General features: G+C 41.4%; 1 protein-coding gene across 2 annotated transcripts in view; it reads left to right on the top strand.

Moving 5' to 3' along the window:
• Positions 1–22,042, top strand: part of Ptpro (protein tyrosine phosphatase receptor type O) — a 207,464-nt gene that overhangs the window by 126,551 nt on the left and 58,871 nt on the right. For both annotated transcript variants that reach the window (XM_048432467.3, XM_048432466.3), the window contains exons 8-12: positions 6,369–6,489; positions 7,227–7,420; positions 8,521–8,632; positions 17,842–17,993; positions 19,030–19,150. In XM_048432467.3, coding sequence (XP_048288424.3) covers positions 6,369–6,489; positions 7,227–7,420; positions 8,521–8,632; positions 17,842–17,993; positions 19,030–19,150 — 700 coding nt within the window. The remainder of the gene's footprint in view (positions 1–6,368; positions 6,490–7,226; positions 7,421–8,520; positions 8,633–17,841; positions 17,994–19,029; positions 19,151–22,042) is intronic.

Below are 22,042 nucleotides of genomic sequence, written 5' to 3'. Positions count from 1 at the left end.
TTGCCCAGCAGTGCGTTCACAACCGAGAGAATAATCAAAAATGAGTGCAGGATGACTGAGCCTCATCTCAGAATCTCAAGCTAGCAATAGATGATCTCTGAGTTCACAAAAAGAGGGTCTGGCTGTATTCTAATGTGGATGATAAGGACGGAGTACCAAAAGTGGTCAAAGAAATACTTCCTTAGGGTCGAGACAGCAAGCAGAATGCTGAGTCTCTTAGAGGGGTTTTGTGATCGGTGCATTGTTCCACTTCTGTTTTATCTTTGAAAGTAACGTGGCCTCAATAAAACAAGTATAAAAGCTAAAGTTAAACTATAACAATTTTCTTTTCAGCAAGCCCTCCCCGAAAAACCCAGTTTTGACGGATAAATGGGACCTAAACTGTCACAGGGAGGCGTGAGGCAGGCGGAAAGGATATGCAAATTAGTATCCTTGTGATTAGCTAGACATGGACACCTACAGCCAATCATTAGTGCGGGAGTCCGGGGCTAGTTCTCTAAAATGTAGTTTTGTTTTCTTCTCGAGAGGGGTTGGGGTGGGGGTTGCCTTCTACTCCTGTGGCGACCATCTGAGACACTTCCATTCCTCTTGGGGAAATTAGGCATCTGTGAAATTCAAGGGGTGAGAGCTTTTAAATTGATAAGATTGATTCGGGAACCATGGGCTTTGGAGAAGAACTAAACGCTTCCGAATGCTGAGATAAACCCTTCCTAGAGACTGAAGCCACCCCCTTGACTCAATTAAATTAAGGAGTAAATATGCTAAGCCGATTAGCTAGCAATCACAGCGCCTTTTTCAGCTCATTAGTTTCCTTCCCGAAACACACCCAACTTAACTGACTTTACGCTGGTGGGAAAACGTATTTTCTTCACGGACAGTGACCTGGAACTCCACTGTGCAAGGTACATTTCCTTCTTGTCCCTTCTAATGTAACAGATGATGAATCTTTCTCCTGGGATCCCAAAGGAAAGGTTCTTATAGATACCATAAATTATCAATGTTCCAGAAAAGACCTTTCCAGCTGGATCATCACACCATCCGCTCGAGATGCAACATTAAACCTTTAAGGATAATGGATGGGCAAGGAGGCTGATGTTTAACAGTGTGAGCCCAGCATTCCAGGTGTCCTCTCAACTAATACAAGACTTTCTGAGGATCTTCATAGTGTTATACTTACAGTATCCAAGATCCATGGCCCCAACACACACACACACACACACACACACACACACACACACACACACACACTACATATGCACTTACATATAATTTTCAGATGGGGAAAACTAAATTCAAAGTGTCTCAACAGGGCTAGAAAGATGGCTCCTCAGAGTGCTGCCTGCAAAATCATGAGGGTCCACGTTCAGATTCTAGAATCCACATAGCAAGCCAGGCATCCAGAAACTACCAGTAAAGCCCACTCTGAGAGTTCCTACAACCTCTTCTAGCTGCCACATGTGCAGCCATACATGCTATCAAAACATGTGTACCTACTGCACGCACACAGACATGCATACATGCATAAATAAATAAATTAGGTAGTCCTTTCTTTTTAGTCTCAAGAGAAGTAGGGTAGATGATGCAGTTGACAGAGCACCTGCTGTACAAACATGAAGGCCTGGTCCTCCGTGCCATGTACATCCAGACACAAAATGTTCATTTACCTATAGCTCTAAAATAAAAGTGGTCCTGAGTCAAATACAGAATAAAATCACTTATCCAAAATATTTGGGCTCAGAAGACTTTCAGACACGGAGCTATGGTGGGAGTTGGAATATTTGTGTATCTATAATGAGCTATGTTGAGGTTTGACCGTAGTATAAACAAAACATTCATTTGTGTTTCATATATAACCCCACCCATAATCTGAAGGCAGTTTTAAGTGATATCTTAATAAGTTTGTTCATGGTATAGACATTTGTGATGTGAAGTTCTTGACGTTCACTCCAAATGGTTCAGATTTTGGATCACTTCAGATTTGCATTTTCAGATTAGGGTTGCCGAGGCTGTGTCTAATCATCGTGATTACAGTCTGCGAAGGCTTGTGCTTCTCGTGTTATCCTGACATTCCCAGAGACCCTCTGCTGCTGTCTCTCCTCTGCCCCACAACTCCACTGACGTCTGTGTAACTCTGTATGTGAAGTGGTTCCTGTGTGGAGTGCTGGAGGTGGATAAAACAAATTAGACCTGAATCCTGATTTTATGAAATGTGGAGCCTATTCTCCCTTTTCAGCAGAGTGCTTACAATGATTTCAACTTGTCTTGATCATAAGTACATACTCTTCTCATGAGTTGTATGGATATGAATCCTCCATACAAACATTCTCGGGCTATTCATTCACTGAGATGTTGACCATAAAGTCACTGTTTAATCTGTGTTCTATAAGAAATCTTGTTAATTACTCAAAATAAATGTGCTCTGAGCATCTTCTCAAAGGACTTAACATGCCATCACTAATGACAGAATAGGAATATGAGTGCCATAGGAAACATGCATGCATCTTTATTCTTATGTGGGATCTGCTTTGGTCCATGAACACTGTGTGATTGCTTACAAAAGTGCATAATAATGGACAAAAGCAGATGAGATGAACGGATGCATCAGCCTTTCAACTGTATGAAGGAAGAAATGATGGGCCCAAGAGGCAGGATATATGTGTAAGGGACTTCCTGGGAGCCACCAAGCTGACTGGTATCAAAGCAGGACCCTCCCCACATTGCTCTGTCTTCACAGCTGCTGGTGGTCCTGTGGACAGTTTGTGCTGCCTCATGGGGTGGGAATGGGGTAGAGAGCCAGCCAACGTGAGAGTCTAGAGCACAGACAACTGCACCACATAAATGAGGGTTTCAGACTTGACTTTCACAGTTACCAGCTCTGAGAACCCAAGTGGTCTTACCCATGCAGCTCTCTCTGTGTCTGTCTCTGTTTCCCCATCCCCCACCTCTTTAATGTTAAGTGTCAGGGTGTTTTGCCAGTGCATCACATGCATTCAAGGTGCCTACGAAGGTCAGAAGACGTCATCAGATCCCCTGGAGCTGAAGTTCTAGGCGGTTGTGAGCTGCTTTGTGGGGGCTAGGAATTGAACCAAGGTCCTCTGAGAGACAGAGAGAGAGAGAGAGAGAGAGAGAGAGAGAGAGAGAAAGAGAGAGAGAGAGAGAGAAGTATATCCTTAATTGTTGAGCCCTCTGTCCAAGCCTCTCATGTACTTCTGGATGTCTTCACCTGTGATATTGAGAGAAATCAATCCTACCTCACACAGTTTTAGTAAGGGAAAACAGGGCTGATGTCTAACATAGTATTGGAAGGATACTGAAAAAGGAAAAGACGGGTCAACTTTTGTTGTTATCTGGGCTTCCCTGGATGTCTCTCAGTTCAAAGGAGAGTGACAGTCTGGGTTCTGAATAGAAAAGTCCTTCAGATTGAAATGAATGTACATCAAAGAGTGGACCATCTCAGACTTGGGAAAGCCTTCATGCTCACCTCATCCAACCCACCACTTAAGAGACTGTTTGTTGGGTTTCTTCCAACTGTACTCCTCAGGGTTTTTCCTGTTGTGTGTTAGCTGAGTAGGGACAGTTGGAGTCAGAGCCCTTTGGGAGATGTATTGAATTTAGTAGAGTCATCCAGGTTGAAGGTAAAGCTAGCAAGGGAAAAACAAATTATAGAATAGGTATGAATTAAGCGGAAAGAATTAACAGTATATTTGTTATTATATTAATTATATGTCTTATTATTTTTATTAATATATTAATTTTATATTATATTCATTGATTCAATATTGATTGGTTTATTGGTTAGTTCACTAATTAGAAAAATATCACAGGAGAATTAAGGTGTAAATATAGGCTTAGACCTCAGCAGATATCTTGGGATCCAAGGGGTGGGTGAATTGATGTTCTGTTTATAAAGACAGGTAGTTTGCAATGACTATGTCCTTTTGTCTTTTTTACAAAGCAATTTGACTTTTTCCCACATGTTGTTACTTTGTCTAAAAGCCATCATCTCTTAGGGTGGGTTTGTGACGGCTGCGTGTTTAAGTGGCTGTGACTCCGATGTTCCATGAAGAGTTAGAAACAGGCGCTGCCTAAAACATTGTCAGACCGGGAGTGACAGCACGCCCTGGGACAGCCTACACCGCTTGCATCTGAAGCTGCTCTGAATACTCTAAATAGCAGCACGAGTGATTAAGGAGTCATCTGAGCATTTACACGTGTGTCAGATGTCATAGCAAAAACAAAACTCTCTAGCAATGTCGCCAACGTCCCCCACACGTGTCGTTCAACAGCACATTAATCTACACATGCAAGGGGGTAGTCTAGAGTGCCAACTAACATGCTGCGACCTATGGGACATGAATACAACGTCCATTGTATTTGCTCGTGTGTAGGATGAACAATTGATCCATTGAGTGAGCATAACTTTTGTCATATAGAATTTAATTTTAATAAAGCAGTATTGTCTGTCATGCACAACATGAACTCTCTATTTTATTTTCTGAGACCAGAGTTTCACATAGCTCATGCTGGTCTCCACCATACTATAGAGTTTAGGCTGGCCTTGAACTCCTAATCTTCCTTGACTCTACCTCCCAAAGTGCTACGATTCTGCAATGTGCTACCATGCCCATAACTTTGTTCACAAGTTTGTCTTTTTAAATGAGAATCATGCAGAGTAGCTTTGACTGTCAGTGTTCTGATAAAGAAATCTAAATATGGGTAAGATATTACCATAAAAGGCTGTAAATAGGCAAAGAAGGGGAGAGTACTAATTAACGACTCCAGCATCATCTTCTCTAATTGCCACACCCATTTTGGGGATAGAGTAGGCTGTGTTCTAATCAAATCGTGATACATCTATTACATATAACCAGCTTCTGAAACACAGCATTAGAATTCATGTCACTAGCATTGTTTATCATTAAATTTTTAATGAGACTTTTAAAAACACAGCATAAAAGTTGTTAGCCATCAATTTTACTCATTCCTGAAGAAGTTTTGCATCTTATGTAGCTCAGAAGCCAAAACAATTGATCCTGAGAGTAAATGTGTCTTATACGCTGGTCGAAACATCTGCAACTCTAAGATCTGCTATTACTTACATTATAATAATGAAGACACAAAGGCAACAATTTTAAATAAAGTATAAATAAATCATTGTGTTTATACAGAACATTGAGATTGTATTTTAAACAATCTGAAAAGAATAGGTTTGTCTCCCTAAGTAAAGCCTTAAATGTTAGAAACCCTAACATCAAAGCTGGAACTAAAGAGGTGATTCCTAGGGTAAGATACCTGACACACAGTGTAAAGACCAGAGGCAGATCCACAGAACCGTTGCAAAAAGCCAGACAGGGTAACAGAACCATATAATTCCAGCTCTGGGAGGCAGAGACTGGCCAGTCAGTTTAGGCAATGGTGAGTACCAGGTTCTGTCAGAGACTCTGTCTCAAAACTGTGCAGAGTGACGGACAAAGACACCTGAAAATGGCCTCTGGCCTCCACACGTGCAAACATGAGTGCACAGGCACACACATATACATCATACAAATATACACACATGTACACAACATCTACATAGTCCCATTAAATCCCCTCACTTCTTAACCTTTAATTGAAACACCAATCTTGTATATACCAACATTCATCTTTAATAAATCCACTTTGTTCAGATGTTTTACTATTTCTCTCTGTATCACACTGGTCACATAACCTATAAAAATGGAGAACTGAGACTTACTCTCTATGACATCATTTTATAAGGTTACAATAGACTTGCAAAGTGCTTACAGCTTGACCTTAGCTTGCCCTGGGTGCAGATTAGAAGTCCCAGCACTGGACTTCTCCTCCCAGTGGTGAATCTGACCTTGGCCATTTTCTGGCTTTTAAATTTCTCTATCTATTAAATCAGAAATCTAAATAGGTAATCTCTGAGGTCATTTCCATCTCTATAATTAGATATTTTATGCTTCTAAGTGACGAGAGACTAAGGACAATTCCGCACTGATCTTGGCATGTCGTCAGCTGACACTACAGTTTAGGATGTCAGGCTGCCCTCGTAGTATTCCTGATTTGATTATGGTTCCGGGAGGATGCGGCTCTGGTGTGCGTGGTTGCAGTTGACAGTGATGTATAGAGAGGGGCCCATGGGGCATATTAAATCCACTCACAGAATCTGAATGTCCTTGGTCTCCTTCCGAATTCACAGAAACTATAAATCAGCCTAATATTTTAAATCAAGTCTTCCTGGGCATGAATTAAAGATCCTGGATTTCAAAGTCAACTATTACACTCTGGCAACTTTATACAGCCTTTCTGTCCCACCCTGAAAGCCTAGATCTACATAAATCTTCTTGGATGTTTGATTTAAGGTGAACTCAAGCAAACCTATTATTGAGAATCTGGTTCCCGGTGCCCAGTACCAGGTTGTGATGTATCTAAGAAAGGGCCCTCTGATTGGGCCGCCGTCTGATCCTGTGACATTTGCCATTGGTAAGTTGTTAGCCACAGAAATAATGACCTGTCTTTACCAGACTGCTGTTTGAAAAGGCACAGTCTTCGGGCTGAATTCATTACATATGGAAGAGTCCTGGAGATGTGCTCAATATTCCTGCATCAGATTACAGGTTTTTCAATATTTATGGGAGTTAATTTTCAGGGGATGCCTCCCCACACATGGAGCTGAAGCCAAAAGTCATACTTTAGTTATTCTTGTGTATGTATAACCCATGGACACCTTTCCGTACACTTTAGCCATAGCTGGCTCCATCTTTTATAACATCTAATACAGTATAGAAGCTACACTAAGCGTTTACTGTGTTGTTTAGGAATGAGTAACTCTTTTAACTGCAATTTTGTCGAAGATCGAGAATGTGGATTTACAGTGAGATCATAAATATACTCGACAGTAAGGCTTACAGGGCAGCCCATGGGCATAGTAAATCCCTCCATAAAGTCTGCACCCATTGCTCATTGAATAAAATAAGTGGATTCCAGTACCTGCTAATGTGAAGGACCGGCTACTTCAAATAAGCAGGATTGTATGTTCGGAAGACATCTTTCTGTTTACTACAAAGGGGAGAAAGTCAGAGGTAAATATATCTACTCTGGCTTTTCAGGATGGTGTTAAGAAAATGACAGTTATGATTGCTCAGTTTTTAAGCCATTGTGAGGATACTAATGTCCCCTCCTGGTTTTCTCTCTTTCCTCTCTGTCCCTCTCCCTTTTAGTTCCCACTGGGATAAAGGACTTAATGCTCTATGCCTTGGGTCCCACGGCAGTAGTACTGAGCTGGACCCGACCGTACTTGGGAGTGTTCAGAAAATATGTGGTTGAAATGTTTTATTTCAACCCTACCACCATGACCTCAGAGTGGACAACCTACTATGAAATAGCAGCGACCGTCTCTTTAACAGCATCTGTGGTAATCCTCCCTTAGCCCGATGGTGCACTCTTGTGTAAATGGCCAGGCCTGTGTCGCAAGTATGTTAGAGAAAGGCATCTGTAAATTAGGTCATTTGGCAAGTAAGCTTAGGTAAATAGCAATTTTCAAGGCCCTAGGTTTTTCTTTTAATTGTTGTTAAATTTTTATTTAGTTTAATTTAGTTTTGTGTTGTGTTGTTGGTTTTGAGACAGCATCACGTAGCCAAGGATGACCACGAACCTCCTTGAAAGTGTTAGAATTGCATGTAAGCAAGTACCGGGCCACTCTTACTTTTGGTTTGGTTGCTAGTCTGTGGCTTTATTTTTCTCTTAGTTTTCGTTTCTGCATTGTCTTGGGAGGAAGAAAGGAAGAGAGAGATAGAGGGAGACAGACAGACAGACAGACACACACACACACACACACACACAGAGAGAAAGAGAGAGAGAGAGAGAGAGAATTACACAACTACCGTTTACCCCCGATGGTATTTTTGTCTTAAAGAATTTTCTCAAATCAGAGTAGAACCACCCATACTAACTTTCCTATCAACACAAGAGGTTTCTCTCTGGCCTTCAACAGCTGACCAACACTGTCAGTCTCTAGCTCCGACTCCTCTTGGCTTGTGCAGATCACTAAATACCTATATTGCTAACCCTTGGAAACAGCTTTCAAAGCTTAGGTAATTACTGCTCTTTCTGAGACCAGATTCATTTTGCAAAGTGCAGGCTACCTAGGCAAGACACATAAAGCATACAATTGCTGCTTATCACCATGCTAGAATACTGCTCCTTTTCCTTAGAAGCAGGGAAATAAATGTGTGCAGACATTTATAAATAAGTGGTACTTCATTGTGCAGTATAGCCTTGGAAATGGTGAAGTAATACCCGTATTTATCTGTCTTTGAATCATCTTTTTAAATTATATATATCTCATTTCATTCACGGCTGATTTCACTTCAAAAATAATTCTAAAGACATAGAAAAAGAAAACAAAAAAGTGTTCGGTAATATTTATTGTGACCCATGGAATATAAATCAACTCCATAAATACTGTTTTCCTCTTAGTCGTTTGTCTCCTGACTTCCCCCCTTCCTTTTCCAGAGAATAGCAAATCTATTGCCAGCATGGTACTACAACTTTCGGGTAACCATGGTGACGTGGGGAGATCCAGAATTGAGCTGCTGTGACAGTTCCACCATCAGCTTCATAACAGGTGAGTACTGGAAGAAAGGGTCCGGGAGAGAATGCCATGAGCAGGTACCAAAGGATCACATAATCAGAAAGTGCCAGTCATTAGCCATTGACATGGCATCTTCATGAAAGAAACATCCTTGGCTCTTGTCTTTCATGATTGACTTGACCAGCATTAAAACTGAAAGTATGATTTGAAAATCAACAATTCTGTCCCCTGACTCTTACTCATTTGGAGTCACTACCCTTGACAGGGACTCTCCAGCCAGCATCGATCTGAATAGAACCGGAGGCTGAAAATGTAGCCTTCAGCTTCTCCTGCACACTGGATTGATGCTACCCATTAGGTCATCTAATCTGGGAGAGAGCTTCATTTCCTTGTTAGTACTCCATTTCTGCACTCACCGGCTGATGGTACTAGAGCCACTGCAGGCATTGGAAGAAGTGGTCACATCACTCGAGCCTTGCCTCAGGTCACTGTGAGCTTGAGGAAGCTGCACACCTCAGGTCTGTGTAAGACACAGAAGAGATTGTTGTGGAGTGCCTATCATTACAAGCAATGATGACTTCTCCATTAAACAAGCTGTTCAGCAAAACACATGGCCCAACGTTTAGGTGCTTAAATTAAGTCAGTCTTTGTCCCTCCAAAGCCTCAAATTGTGCAGTTACATCAGTGACAATTGCAGAAAGAAAGGAAGATGGAAAAGTCACTTAAGGACTACCTATGGTCCAGGTGGCTCACAACCACCTGGAACGCCAGCTTAGGGACTGGTTGCCCTCTTGTGGCCTCCATGGGCACCTGCACTTGCCAACACATAACCTCACACAGTTACCTAAGTACACAGAATTAAAAATAAAGTAAATCTTAAAAATAAAGGAAGCACTAAACCCTTGTTCAGACTAATGTTGCTCAAGAACTTTCTTTGGACATAGAGCTGTTTTGGGAAGGTGGTGGAGGCAATGACTTGTGGATGCCACTTCCCTTACCTGCCCCTAGCCAGTGCACTTTCTGCTCCATATGCCAATAGTCATATGAGAAGGGGAGGAGGGAAAATCCTGGGGGAGGAGGGAGTACCAATGACTAGGTCAACTCTATGGTCATCTCTCAAACTACATCAATAGGCACGTGGTTAACTCTAATTAAACTTCACTATAGCACTAATTCTTGCAGGTTTGCTTCATGGACATTTGACTTCAGAGAATGGGTGACCTTTCCTCCAAAGACAGGACAGTGACCTTTAAAAAGACTTGATTTCTGAACTTGTTCTGATAGTTTCTTTTTTTTTTTCTTTTCTTTCTAATTTTGGTTTTTTGAGACAGGATTTCTCTGTAACTTCGGAGTCTGTCATGGAACTAGCTCTTGTAGACCAAGCTGCCCTTGAACACACAGAGATCTGCCTGCCTCTGCCCCTCAAGTGATGGGATTAAAGGTGCGCGCCGCGGCCTGGCTACTCTGCTCATTTCTGGTTACAGACATTTGAGTGAGTCATCTTAATGATTTTGAACTTGTTACCAGCAGCAGAACTATACAAGATCCTGTCAATGGATCCATAAAGCAAACATTCATCCATTAGACTATTGCCTCCACAGAGTCTTGGTCAGTAGCAAGAGTGAATTAATGTGAGTCTGGGCTCTGTCTGCAGTAGTACAGTGTGCCTCTTAAAACAATGACTTGAAGAGATGGCTCAACAGTCAAGAATGCCTGCTGTTCTTGCTGAGGACCTGGGTTCACTTCCCATCGTTCCTCTTAGGTGGTTTACAACCACCCATAGTTACAGTTCCAAGGGATCTGGTGTTCAATTCTGGCCTCTTTAGACACTGCCCTCTTGTGCACAACCTCTTTCCCAGGGTACAGACACATATGTAAGAGGGGGGCCCGCTTGTTCTTTCTGGCTGCCAGATTAGCTTAGCCCTGAAATAACTACATAGAAACTGTATTAATTAAATCACTGATTGGCCCATTATCTCTAGTCTCTTATTGGCTAACTGTTATATTAATTTAACCCATTTTTATTAATCTTTCCCAGTGGCTTACTGGGAAAGATTCTAACCAGTGTCCATCTCAGGCAGAGGATCCATGGCATTTCTCTGACTCTGCTTTCTTCCTCCCAGCCTCCAATTCTGTTTTCCCTGCCTACCTAAGTTCTGCCCTATCAAAAGGCCAAGGCAATTTATTTATTCATTAACCAATGAAAGCAACGCATGAACAGAAGAACCTCCTATACCACACATACACATAATTAAAAATAAAAACAAAATCTTTTAGACAAAGAAAATTAGGACCTGCCTGGGGTCGAGCAAACTTTACAACAGTTTAGATGGGATGTATCATTCAAATAAATAGCCTGTCTCCAATAGTTATCTGCCTTAGTGACTAATTTACTATCTCCAATAACATGTTCTTTGAGAATTTACTTTTTCCTGATGAACAGCTTAGTCCAGCTGACATTAACTCTATAGTTTTATCACAACTGTCTAAGAATTAAACTATATCATAAAAGCCGTTAATCTATACTAGAATGGTTTGGAGATAGCTCAGTGGGTGAAGTGTTTGCTGAACACAGACAAAGATCTGCATTCAAACCCCTAGGACCTTAGTTAGACATGGCCAGAGTGTCTGTAAGTCCAGCAGTGAGGACTCTGGTAGGCATGGGGACTCACTGGCCAGTCAGACTGGCTGAAACGGTGAGCTCCAGGAGCAGAAAGGATTTCATCATTAAAAAAAATGTGGAGAGCAAGATATCCCTTTCTACCTATGGTCTCTGCATACATATGTGTGAGCAAGCCCACCTACATATACGAACACCACAAATCTACAAATTGTAAATTATACATACACACATGTGTACACACACATATACATATGTGTGTGTATTTATATATTAAACTAGTTGAAATTCTAGCCCTTTGATTCTTTGCCTGACTTATTTACCATTTCAGACAAGAATCTTATTTTTTTTAATGAGATTCTCATGCATTGCTTTCCTATGTTTTGATCTTTAATCCAAACTATCAATTGTATGGTGTAAAGGGAAACTAGCAAGCTGGGCCTAGAAGCACAGGTCATTAATCCCAACTACTTGGGAGACTGAGACAGAAGGATCACAAGTTCAAGGCCAGCCTGGGTTACAGGGTGAATTCAAAGCCAGCCTGAGTCACCTAGTGAGGCTTTGTCTCAAAATAAACATTGCAGGAGGATGGGTGTGTAGGTCAGTATTAGAGCGGCTGCCAGGTTGCCGGAAGCTCTGAGTTTAGAGGTTCAGTTCTATATTCCCCTCACCAAAAGAAATAAAAACAGAGTATTTAAACTGAACAGGACTTATTCGAACCTCAATCTACTATCCGGGTTAGGCAACTTGTCTGAAAGCCAAATTCATGGTAATTATGTAAATATATCAAACAGTGATTAATAAACAACTAGTGACATCTTGTGGCCTTTTAAAGCAACAAGTATCAAATCTGAAGGCCCAGCCCTGTGAGGAGGAGCAGGCACAAACTTCTAGGTTTACAATTTGGAGTATTTCTTGACCTCACCAAAATCAGAATGTAAGGGAAATGCCTTTGAACAAGCAATGTATAGATATGTATAGATGATGAAGTGTAGTGGGATATGTTAAGAGACTATCAAGAAGTCATAGGCATATCTCTGCATTAGATCATTATGGAATATGATGTGGGCATTTTTATCTTACATTACTATGGCAGACTATCCCAAGACAGCCAACTTATAAGAAGGAAAATTTCTTATAACTCATGGTTTCTGAAGTTTTAGTATACAGTGAGGCAGAACACCGTGACATGATGCAATCTGGAGAAGTAAAGCCACTTGCCTTAAGGCATGAAAAAAGAAAAGCAGACAGCGCAAGAGGAAGAGACCTGGCACTGTTGACGTATTAGATCGGTACAATAAATGACCAGACAAGCTCAAAAATAACAGTTATTTTTTTAATAGTTGAAAAGGGGAAACTCACGCTACAAGAGTGGGAGGTCCGAAATCCAATCAGTCCGGTGGGCACTGCACAGAGAGAGAGTGTGTCTGTGTCCTACCGGTTTTGCTACCTGGGCTACAGGTAGCCACACCCTAACTAGATGTGATTGGGTGATAGTTTCCCCATCATCTTCCCCTTTTGTCTAAACAACATCGATCCAAACCCAATACAACTATTTACAATAGGAACAAATACCAAATATAAAATTGCAAACAATAAACAATATTAAGCAAGGAACACATAACAAAAGTTTTACTAAACATTTTATTTTAAGGCGTCTAACTATTGTATTGAAATTAAGCTTGGCTAAATCATGAGGAAGGTAACTACAATTATCTAATCTTCAACTCCATCAAAGATCTGAAAAGGGAAACAATATTACTTGAGTAAACAGGAAGTGCAATCGAGAAACTTCCAAAATGTGCACCAAATGACAGAGACAACTGACTATCTGGGCAATCACCCAAAGTCTCATTTGCAATGTTAAAGCAACCACCTTTGGCTAAGGCCTAGCATAACTGACATACCATTTTCAAAGGCAAAAAACTTTTTAAAACTATCTTACCCTGTCTTGGCAGGATATGACAGTCCTGTTTTATCCATTTATGGATACTCTGTATCTCTGTTAGTGGTTGAAGTATGGGCATTTCTTTGCCCAAAGGCCAGTTCTGCCAAGAAGAAAGGCTCCAGGTAGAGTGTCTTTGGTGCTCAACATTCTCTCAGGAATAGATTAGTGTTGCCAGGAGTGATTGTATCTTACTACCACAGAACTCTAGGTTAGATTAAAGGCCATTTTCTACAGCTCTTTGAAGAGGTTGAAGATTATACTATCTATACTGAATATAATCTCTATGTAGCTAAAGAACCTGATTAAGCTAATTATAAATATGAAAGACATAGATGACTATTGATCTATAATTCTCAATACCTATCTAACTTAAAGACTAAGACAATAAACAACTGTACAATAAATGAAGACAATGACCTTTAAATGTATCTTGATCAGAGGTAGTAATGTACAGTGCAATATAGTAAATATATATATATATATCAATACATAAATAATGTTTTAAACAGAGGTAGAAGCATACATGCATACATTATTTGATATAATTTAACTTTTTATCAATATACAAGAATCAATACCAATATAATTGTCTAAAAACAATAACTCACAAATACTTCCATCATCCAATTATTCCTCTTTTTTTTTCAAAAAAGATCCCTGAGCCTATAAAATTCCTCCCCATCCCTCAACCGTATACCAATCATAATCAACCCCTAAATGATGCCCCTAAGCTGAGGGCAAACTTGGCTGGGAGACGGGACGTTGTCCTCTAAAATTACTTCCAGCTGTCATGGGGGTGACATTCTTTCTAGGGGATCCTGTTAAAGTAAATGATGGTTAAATTTCAAGATTAATATTTGGTCTGATAAAATTGTAAATAGTCTCTGAGTATTGTGTGGAGGTCTGGCCAGAATGTCATAAAAGATGTGTACCATTTCAGCTAACCAAGTTGGAACCATCTTGTGCATCTGGTACCCAAAACAGGTCTTGTAGTAGCACTATCAGCATCATGACGTCATATTAACCAGGTGGAGTTGTTGTTGTGGGTCCCATCATCTTCCTGAAAACTTTAAAGATTACTGTAGGGAAATTTATTGTTCATGGTGGAAAACTTAAGCATGACCTATATAGACATATACAGAGATATATATTCAGTGAAAGGTATGATAAAGACAAAAACAGATATGAGGGAAGGCAAAGAAATTTTGTCAATTATTTTATCCTTCTGTCCCATATCATGGCTCTCGATATGAGACAGAAACTCTGGGTTTTCTCTTAACAACAGGCTTGGAATTAGAGAGGGACAGAGCCAGAGTCCAATCCCAAAACCCAGCTCTATATATTTATAAATATAAGGACAATATAAGGACATTCCTGTATATCTAAAAGTATGTTTTGAATATTTTTACTTACATAACCTATGCGATTTTCTTGCTGATCCTTGTTGGGTTGTAAATTGTTTCTATCTGTCAGTATTCAACCATCCAGAGTCCCTTGAATTTTTTGAAGATCAGTGTTTTCCTGTGAAGATAGAGCAGAACCCTGACCCATTCTATATGTTTTTTTAACCACCTGTATGATTATCATCATTGTGGATGAGCTGTCATTTCTCCATTCCACAAGGTTCCTCCTCTTCAAACCGAACCTTTATTAATTTTTTGGTACTAGTCTGTATCATGTTTAAAAGTACCTGAGTTGACTGAAAATTGTTAGTTAAAATGGTCGTGTCCTTCTTTAGGTTTCCAACTTCTTTTCTACGAAGCCTGGATTCAGTCTGTAAAGACTGCATCATTTTTTATTGTCAAACCATACTTTTAAGGAAAAAAATACATAGGACAAAACCAAACCCTAGGAATAGCAGTGTAGGAGGGATGTCATATGTGTCTTGTGAGACCTCACACATGGTGTAAGTGAAAAGTCTGTGGAAACCTTGGATGGTTAGATTGTCTGACATATTGCCCTTTTTAAATTCAAAATATTAAATCTCACCTGTGGTTCAATCAGCTGGAGTAGGTGCAATAAGTGTTGCCTGCCAGTAGGTAGCGGGGTGCACCTGAATCCACATGCTTGGTTTCAAATGGCTGAATGTAAACGAAATACTGAAAAATATACTCAGATCAAGAAGTTAAAATCACAGACCATGTGCTCTGTGAATGTGTTTAGCTGCTGGAAGTGCTCGGGGTCCAGCACTTGCGGTGGCTACCAGGAGCGGGGGGGGGGGGGGGGGGCGGGGGGGCTGGGCACGAGGTGCAGAGCTGAGGTAAGCCGAGGGGGTGCAGGGACCCCCGGGGTGCACAAGCAGTGGGCGGAGGGGGTGGTCTATGTCAGAGGTCGTGGTGCACACAAACAGCGCTGGGCGCGGAACTGTAGTGGTCCCACATTGGCTACCAAGTGTTGACGAATGAGGTCAGTACGATAAATAACCAGACCAGCTCAAGAATTACAGTTATTTTTTTAATAGTTGAAAAGGGGAAACTCATGCTACAAGAGTGGGAGGTTTGAAATCCAATTGGTCCGCTGGGCACCACGCAGAGAGAGAGTGGGCCTGTGTCCTACCAGTTTTGCTACCTGGACTACAGGTAGCCACACCCTAACTAGACGGGATTGGTTGGTAGTTTCCCCATCATGGCACAAAGCATATGCTTCCAGGTCAAATCCCCTGTCACCTCCTTCCTCTCACTATGCCCCACCCCTAAGGTTTTCATCACCCCTCCAGCCTTTGAATGAATATTCAGGATCCTTGCTGTGAGAGTATCTCTGATCATTAGGGATTGTGTTAGACACACGGGAAGGGCAGAGCATAGCTGGCACTTAGGGATTGTGTTGTTAGACACAGGGGAAGGGGAGAGCATCACTGCCACTTAGGGATTGTGTTGTTAGACACAGAGGAAGGGGAGAGCATCGCTGGCACTTAGGGACTGTGTTGTTAGACACAGAGGAAGGGGAGAGCATCGCTGGCACTTAGGGATTGTGTTAGTAGACACACGGGAAGGGGAGAGCATCGCTGATCATTAGGGATTGTGTTAGACACACAGGAAGGGACTGCTCACACGTCACAGAAAACAGATAAGTGGTTGGTGCAGGCATGCATATAAACATGTGTTCTGTGTAAGGTATTATGCTTGTGTTGTAAATTACACACATGCTCTAAGTCCTTCAGTAACTAATAGGTTTTGAAATTGTCTACTGAGAATCCATGTCACCTAATAGTTTCCGATTAAAGGACCTAATTCGTATGATTTCTGGAAATTTTACTTTAAAGATTTTGACTGATCTTATGCCATGACTTGAGGTGAAGTGCTTGCTTTCCAGCCAATTTGCATGTGCAATTTTAATTTAATTGCATATTTATTCTTTAAGATCTTTAGAATTTTAGGATACTTTAAAAGATAATTAAAATATGCTCTCAGAGCTTATATGATATGAAGTTTAAATAAACTTTCCTCATCGGCAAAAATTACATTTTAAATTAAATTAAATTTTAATTTTAAAGTGTTAGAATATGAATTAAAGAAATAACCTAAATGCTAGATGAAAGCTTTGGGGCATGATTTTAAAAATCTATTCTTTCTTTACTGCTTATATCTGCATTTACTGAGAGTCCACTTTCTGAAAAGCATGGTGTAGTTGATTTTTTTTTTTTTGCTCTTGGCCCTGGGGGAGGGGAGAACCCACCCAGGGGGAGCCCACCCAGCTCTCAAATAAACACACGGAGACTATTCTTACTTATGAATGCCTGACCTTAGCTTGGCTTGATTTTAGCCAGCTTTTCTTAAATTCTCACATCTACCTTTTGCCTCTGGGCTTTATCTTTCTCTATTGTACATACCTTTCTTTCTTACTTACTTTGTGGCTTACTGTGTGCCTGGGTGGCTGGCCCCTGGCATCCTCCTCTCCTCCTTTTCTTACTCCTCCCTCTTCTTTCTTCTATTTATTCTCTCTGTCTAGCAGCCACACCCATTTCTCTCTCCTGCCTAGCTGTTGGTCATTCAGTTCTTTATTAACCCAATCAGGTGTTTCAGATAGGCAAAGTAACACAGCTTCACAGAGTTAAACAAATGCAACTTGAAAGAATGCAAAGCATCTTGGCGTCATTAAACAAATGTTCCACAACATAAACAAATGTAACACATCTTCAACTAGTATTCTACAACAGCACAGGGGTTGATTCTGTCAGTGAAGTCACCATGTTATGCTAGGGAAGTAACAGTTGTCTGTCTTTCCGTCATGGGTGTCTTCTGTTTCTTCCCATCTCCCCTGTTGTTCTTTAGTCTCCCAAGAAACTTTAATGCACCACAGGGACAGATTTAATATTACAGGCCCCACATCTTCCAATCCTGTTGTGATAATTACCTTCACAATGTCTTTTATTACTGAGGGATGTACCCAATATGCCCAAACATTCAAACATTTCAGGCATCATGAAACTGTAATTTAGACAGGAGCCCTTGATGTCTCCAGCTGGGATGGGTCCAGCTGTCTTGTATCCGAGATGTGTAAAGTTGGTCCCATATAGCAATGTACCACTGACCTCCATTTTTGTTTCTGAGATATAGTCATGTGATGTGAAGTTGAATTTTCTAAGTCAGTTTCATTTGGGATCTCAGGCTTTGCAAAGAAGTACCTCAGTCCTTAGCCTCTTGTTCTGAGCTGGACCTCTTTCCTTCCTTGCAGCCCCCGTGGCTCCAGACATCACTTCTGTGGAGTACTTCAACAGCCTGCTGTACATCAGTTGGACCTATGGGGATGACCACACTGACCTGTCCCATTCTAGGATGCTGCACTGGATGGTGGTGGCAGAAGGGAAGAAGAAAATTAAAAAGAGTGTATGTTTCTTTGAGTTCTGACATCCAGCATCTACACGGTTGCATGAGTGGTTGACCACCTTAAGTTTACCTTTTCATCTTTGACGGGGAGCTGAAATCATTGTTGCCACTGATCTCACTTATAATTAAAGTTGTGACCTCAGAGCTGAGTGTAGTGGTTACCGAGGAGGTGGGGGACATGAGAAGGGTTTAAGGTCATCTTCAACTACATAGCAAGCTCAAGGTCACCCTAGGCTATGTGAGACTCTGTCTCAAAAACCAATAAACAAAGCTATAATTGAAGCTTTTTCTTCAGAATGCTAAGTATTTGCAAACAAACCACCCCCAACATATGTTAACATTTTCATCATTTATCCCCAATACCTAAATATCTGAGTGCCTTTGGGGTATTGATTTCTTCTCTCCTGATTTACTAAGCTTATTGATCATGTAATTTGTTAGGGTACAGATAAACTATTGCAGCCAAAAACAAAGAAAAAAGTGGATTAAATAAAATAGAAAATGAGGGATTCCCTAGCCTTTCTTCTGTTGCTCCACCCACTGTTATGTGGAGTACTTATTTACACAGAGAAGGCTTCACCACCTAAACACTGAGTTGCCTGTGTGGCTTCCCTTTGCATCCCATTGGTCAGAATTCAGCCACGCAATCCCCTCCAGTTTTGTAGAAGACAGGAAATAGAGTCTACAGGCAGGAAGCCTTGAGTGTACAGACATTACTAGGTTTCTCAGGAACCATACAGTAACTACCTTTTCTAAAAGCTGTAGTGACTATGTGGCACCAGAACAATGACCGTTTCAAATGAGGGAACACATTACAGAGTTGTTCGAGTTGATATGTATTGTACACTTTAAGACAGCTTGCAGTCATATGATCCAATCAAACAATAATAAAGTTAATTGTAGGTTGCAGTGTAAACTCATTGGGTAGGGCATGTTTGATAGAGCCCTGGAGTTAGTAGCTGTGGACTCACTGTGTAGGGTGAGGGACTGGCTTGTTCATTCCACACTGAAGTTATAAATCTTGATGGTCTCACAGGTAACACGCAGTGTCATGACTGCCATTCTGAGCCTGCCTCCAGGAGACATCTACAACCTCTCCGTCACAGCCTGCACTGAGAGAGGGAGCAACACCTCCATGCTCCGCCTTGTCAAGCTAGGTAGGAAGAGTGCACTGGTGAGAGGTGGAGATGCTGTGTTGGGGGAGCAGCACTGTGGGTCGGGGTAGAGTTGCTGTGTTGGGGGAGCAGCATTGTGGGTCAGGGATGGAGATGCTGTGTTGGGGGGAGTAGCTGTGACATGGACCTTTGTTCTTCTTAGCAGCGTTAGAGGAACCAAATAGCCTTAGGACTTTAGAAATGGAAGACCTTGTTGGTTAACTAGTTCAGCGTCTTCACCTGCTCCAACAGTTTTCCCTGTCATAAAAATAGTATCCCTTAGTAATTTAGGTTGAATAAAATACCTTGACTTTATTAAAGTTAGCATCATTTCATAATTTCAATAAAATAAACCTAAGAGGAAAATAATGTATAACATTTGGAACTCAGGGAAAGACAGACTCACTCTCGTTAGCCAGGAGAAGATTCCATCGATTTGTTACCTAATATAGGCTCCCTGCAGGTGTGTTCAGACACAGCTCTTTCCTCTGATGGGACTGCATGATGTCCATGCATAGCAAACATGACTGAGTTTGGGCTTTAAAAAAATGAAGAGATCAGTCGAAGTCCAGACAAAGAATTTAAAGGTAGGAAAGGGGGTCTGGAGAAACGGCTCAGGGGTTAAGTGCTCTCTGCGAGGACTTAGATCTCAGCACCCCATACCAGACAGTTCACAAACAGCTTCCATCGCCCCTTCTGGCTACTGTGGACACCTGCACACACACATGCATGCACGCGCGAGCGCGCGCGCGCACACACACACACACACACATACACACACACAAATACAATAAAAAATCCTTTAAAAATAAGGAAAGAAATCAACGTTAAGATTAATTAATTCCTCATAAATAACTGAGCAAGTGTGAACACGAGAATGGTCCAGGATAAAGCTGAAGTTACAGTGAGTGACAAAAACTAGAAGTGTTAGCATGTAGAAGTGTTAGCGTGTAGGGAGACACCCAGGAAAACTGCCTTAACTGGAGAGATAGCAGACCAAGGTAGAGAGCACAGGAAGCTAATGATGTGGGTATGCCATAAGCCCAAGGTGATCTTTACATACTGAAGGCACTTTACAATTTGCCTAACACTGCCTTCAGTAAGTACATGCAATCATAACAATAAGTCATTGAAAATTCTTCCATGTATTAAGACCACATTTCATTTTTGATAGTGAAAGGGAGTTTGGGAAATGTCACTCTCTCATTGGTCATGGGTGATGGAGGGTGAGCTGGCAGAGAGTTGTATGGTAGACTTGCTGCCATCTCTGTTTCAGACTCACGCTAACTTTTTGCTTGTGCTCGAAGGTGTTCATGGGAATTTCAGAACATTTCTATTATTGCTTATGCTCATATCAGTAGCTATGGGTAAAGAGGCTCACACACGTGTAGCTCACTAGAAGGGGCTCACACAGGCCCAGCTCACTAGAAGGGGCTCACACAGGCCCAGCTCACTAGAAGAGGTTCACACAGGCCCAGCTCACTAGAAGAGGTTCACACAGGCCCAGCTCACTAGAAGGGGCTCAGACAGGCCTACCTCACTAGAAGCACAAACACCCTGGATTTGAATTGTCGTCAGGAAGGTACTGTTAGAAATGCTAGGAAATCAGAAACAATGGGCTGGGGAGCCAGCTCAGCAGATTAGTGCTCACTGCCGATCTGACACAGAGTCTAATCCCTGGAATCCAGGTAGAGAAAGGAGAGAACTGACCCCTGCAAGCTGTCCTCAGACCTCTGCATGTGTGCTGTGGCATCATGTTTCCCCACTCCCCAACAAAGAAAGAAATGTAAAAAAAAAATGTTTTAAAGAAAAGAGAATCTCCAACAAAGCAGCATTTTCTTTAGCGTTCCCAATGAAGTCATTCCTCTTCACCTCCACGTCTGAGGAGGTCTCTGAGTCTCATCTGCATGGCGAAAGTCAGATCCTTGCTGAGACACAGATGCTGCAAGCAAAAGAGAAGTGATGAATAATTTTAAAGTTGTACCTTAATTTGATGCGAAAATCATTATTTATGACAACTTTTTAAAAATTAATTTGCTTAATTCCTTACAGATGTTTAATATCATGAAATAGAAAAGCATAAACAATTTTTATTCATGATGGGTTTATTCTGGGATCATATTAGAAAGTCACAAGGCGATTGACCAGATGGTTCAGTGGGTAAAAGCACCTGTGGCCAGGCGCAATGACCTGAATTGTATCCTTGGGACCAACATGATAGAAAAAACCAGTTCCCCAAAGTTGTCCTCTGACTTCTACACAAGTATTGTGACATACAGTGTACACACACACACAGTGAGTAAGTAAATATAATTATGAAAATTTAAAGAAGATCTTTGTGACCCAATACAATTTGATCATTTAACTCCTTTTGCTGTGGCTATGGAAGTGATTTTTGCAAATTTCAGAATGCCCTCAAGGGGGCAGTACTGCTCCTATTGAGAATCCAGGTAGTGTCCATTTCAGATAGGACAGACAAGCCACTCTTTCCAGCAACTGCACATGTGTGGTAGGAATGAAGAAGACAGCACTTTCCAGCACGCATGATCTGTTCCACAAGAAAACAAACCACTTTCCTATGATTCCATCTATGCTCTCTAATATTGTTCACGGGCTGAAATTTTTGCTCAAAACCAACTTGCAGCTAAGTGTAATGACATATATGAGAGTTGTGCCCACGGCTCCAGTGCCTCACTTTCCCCAAACCCAGGGGTTGTCTTGTGGAACTGTCGGTGTTTCTTGGGTCCTGTTTCCTCTATGTCATTGGGTTTTCCAGTTGTCCTTAAAATGAAAGTTCAGAGGCGGCCATACCACAGGAGAATTTTCAATGGGTTTATTGCTTGCCTCATTCCCGTTTTACAGAGTATCTCTGGTTGGGGGTATGGACTGGCATCA

This window comes from Myodes glareolus, chromosome 3 (assembly GCF_982192425.1).
Source record: "Myodes glareolus chromosome 3, mMyoGla1.1, whole genome shotgun sequence".
Lineage (NCBI taxonomy): Eukaryota > Metazoa > Chordata > Mammalia > Rodentia > Cricetidae > Myodes > Myodes glareolus.
Note: the sequence above shows the minus strand (reverse complement) of the source record. Positions and strands in the feature narration are given on the sequence as shown.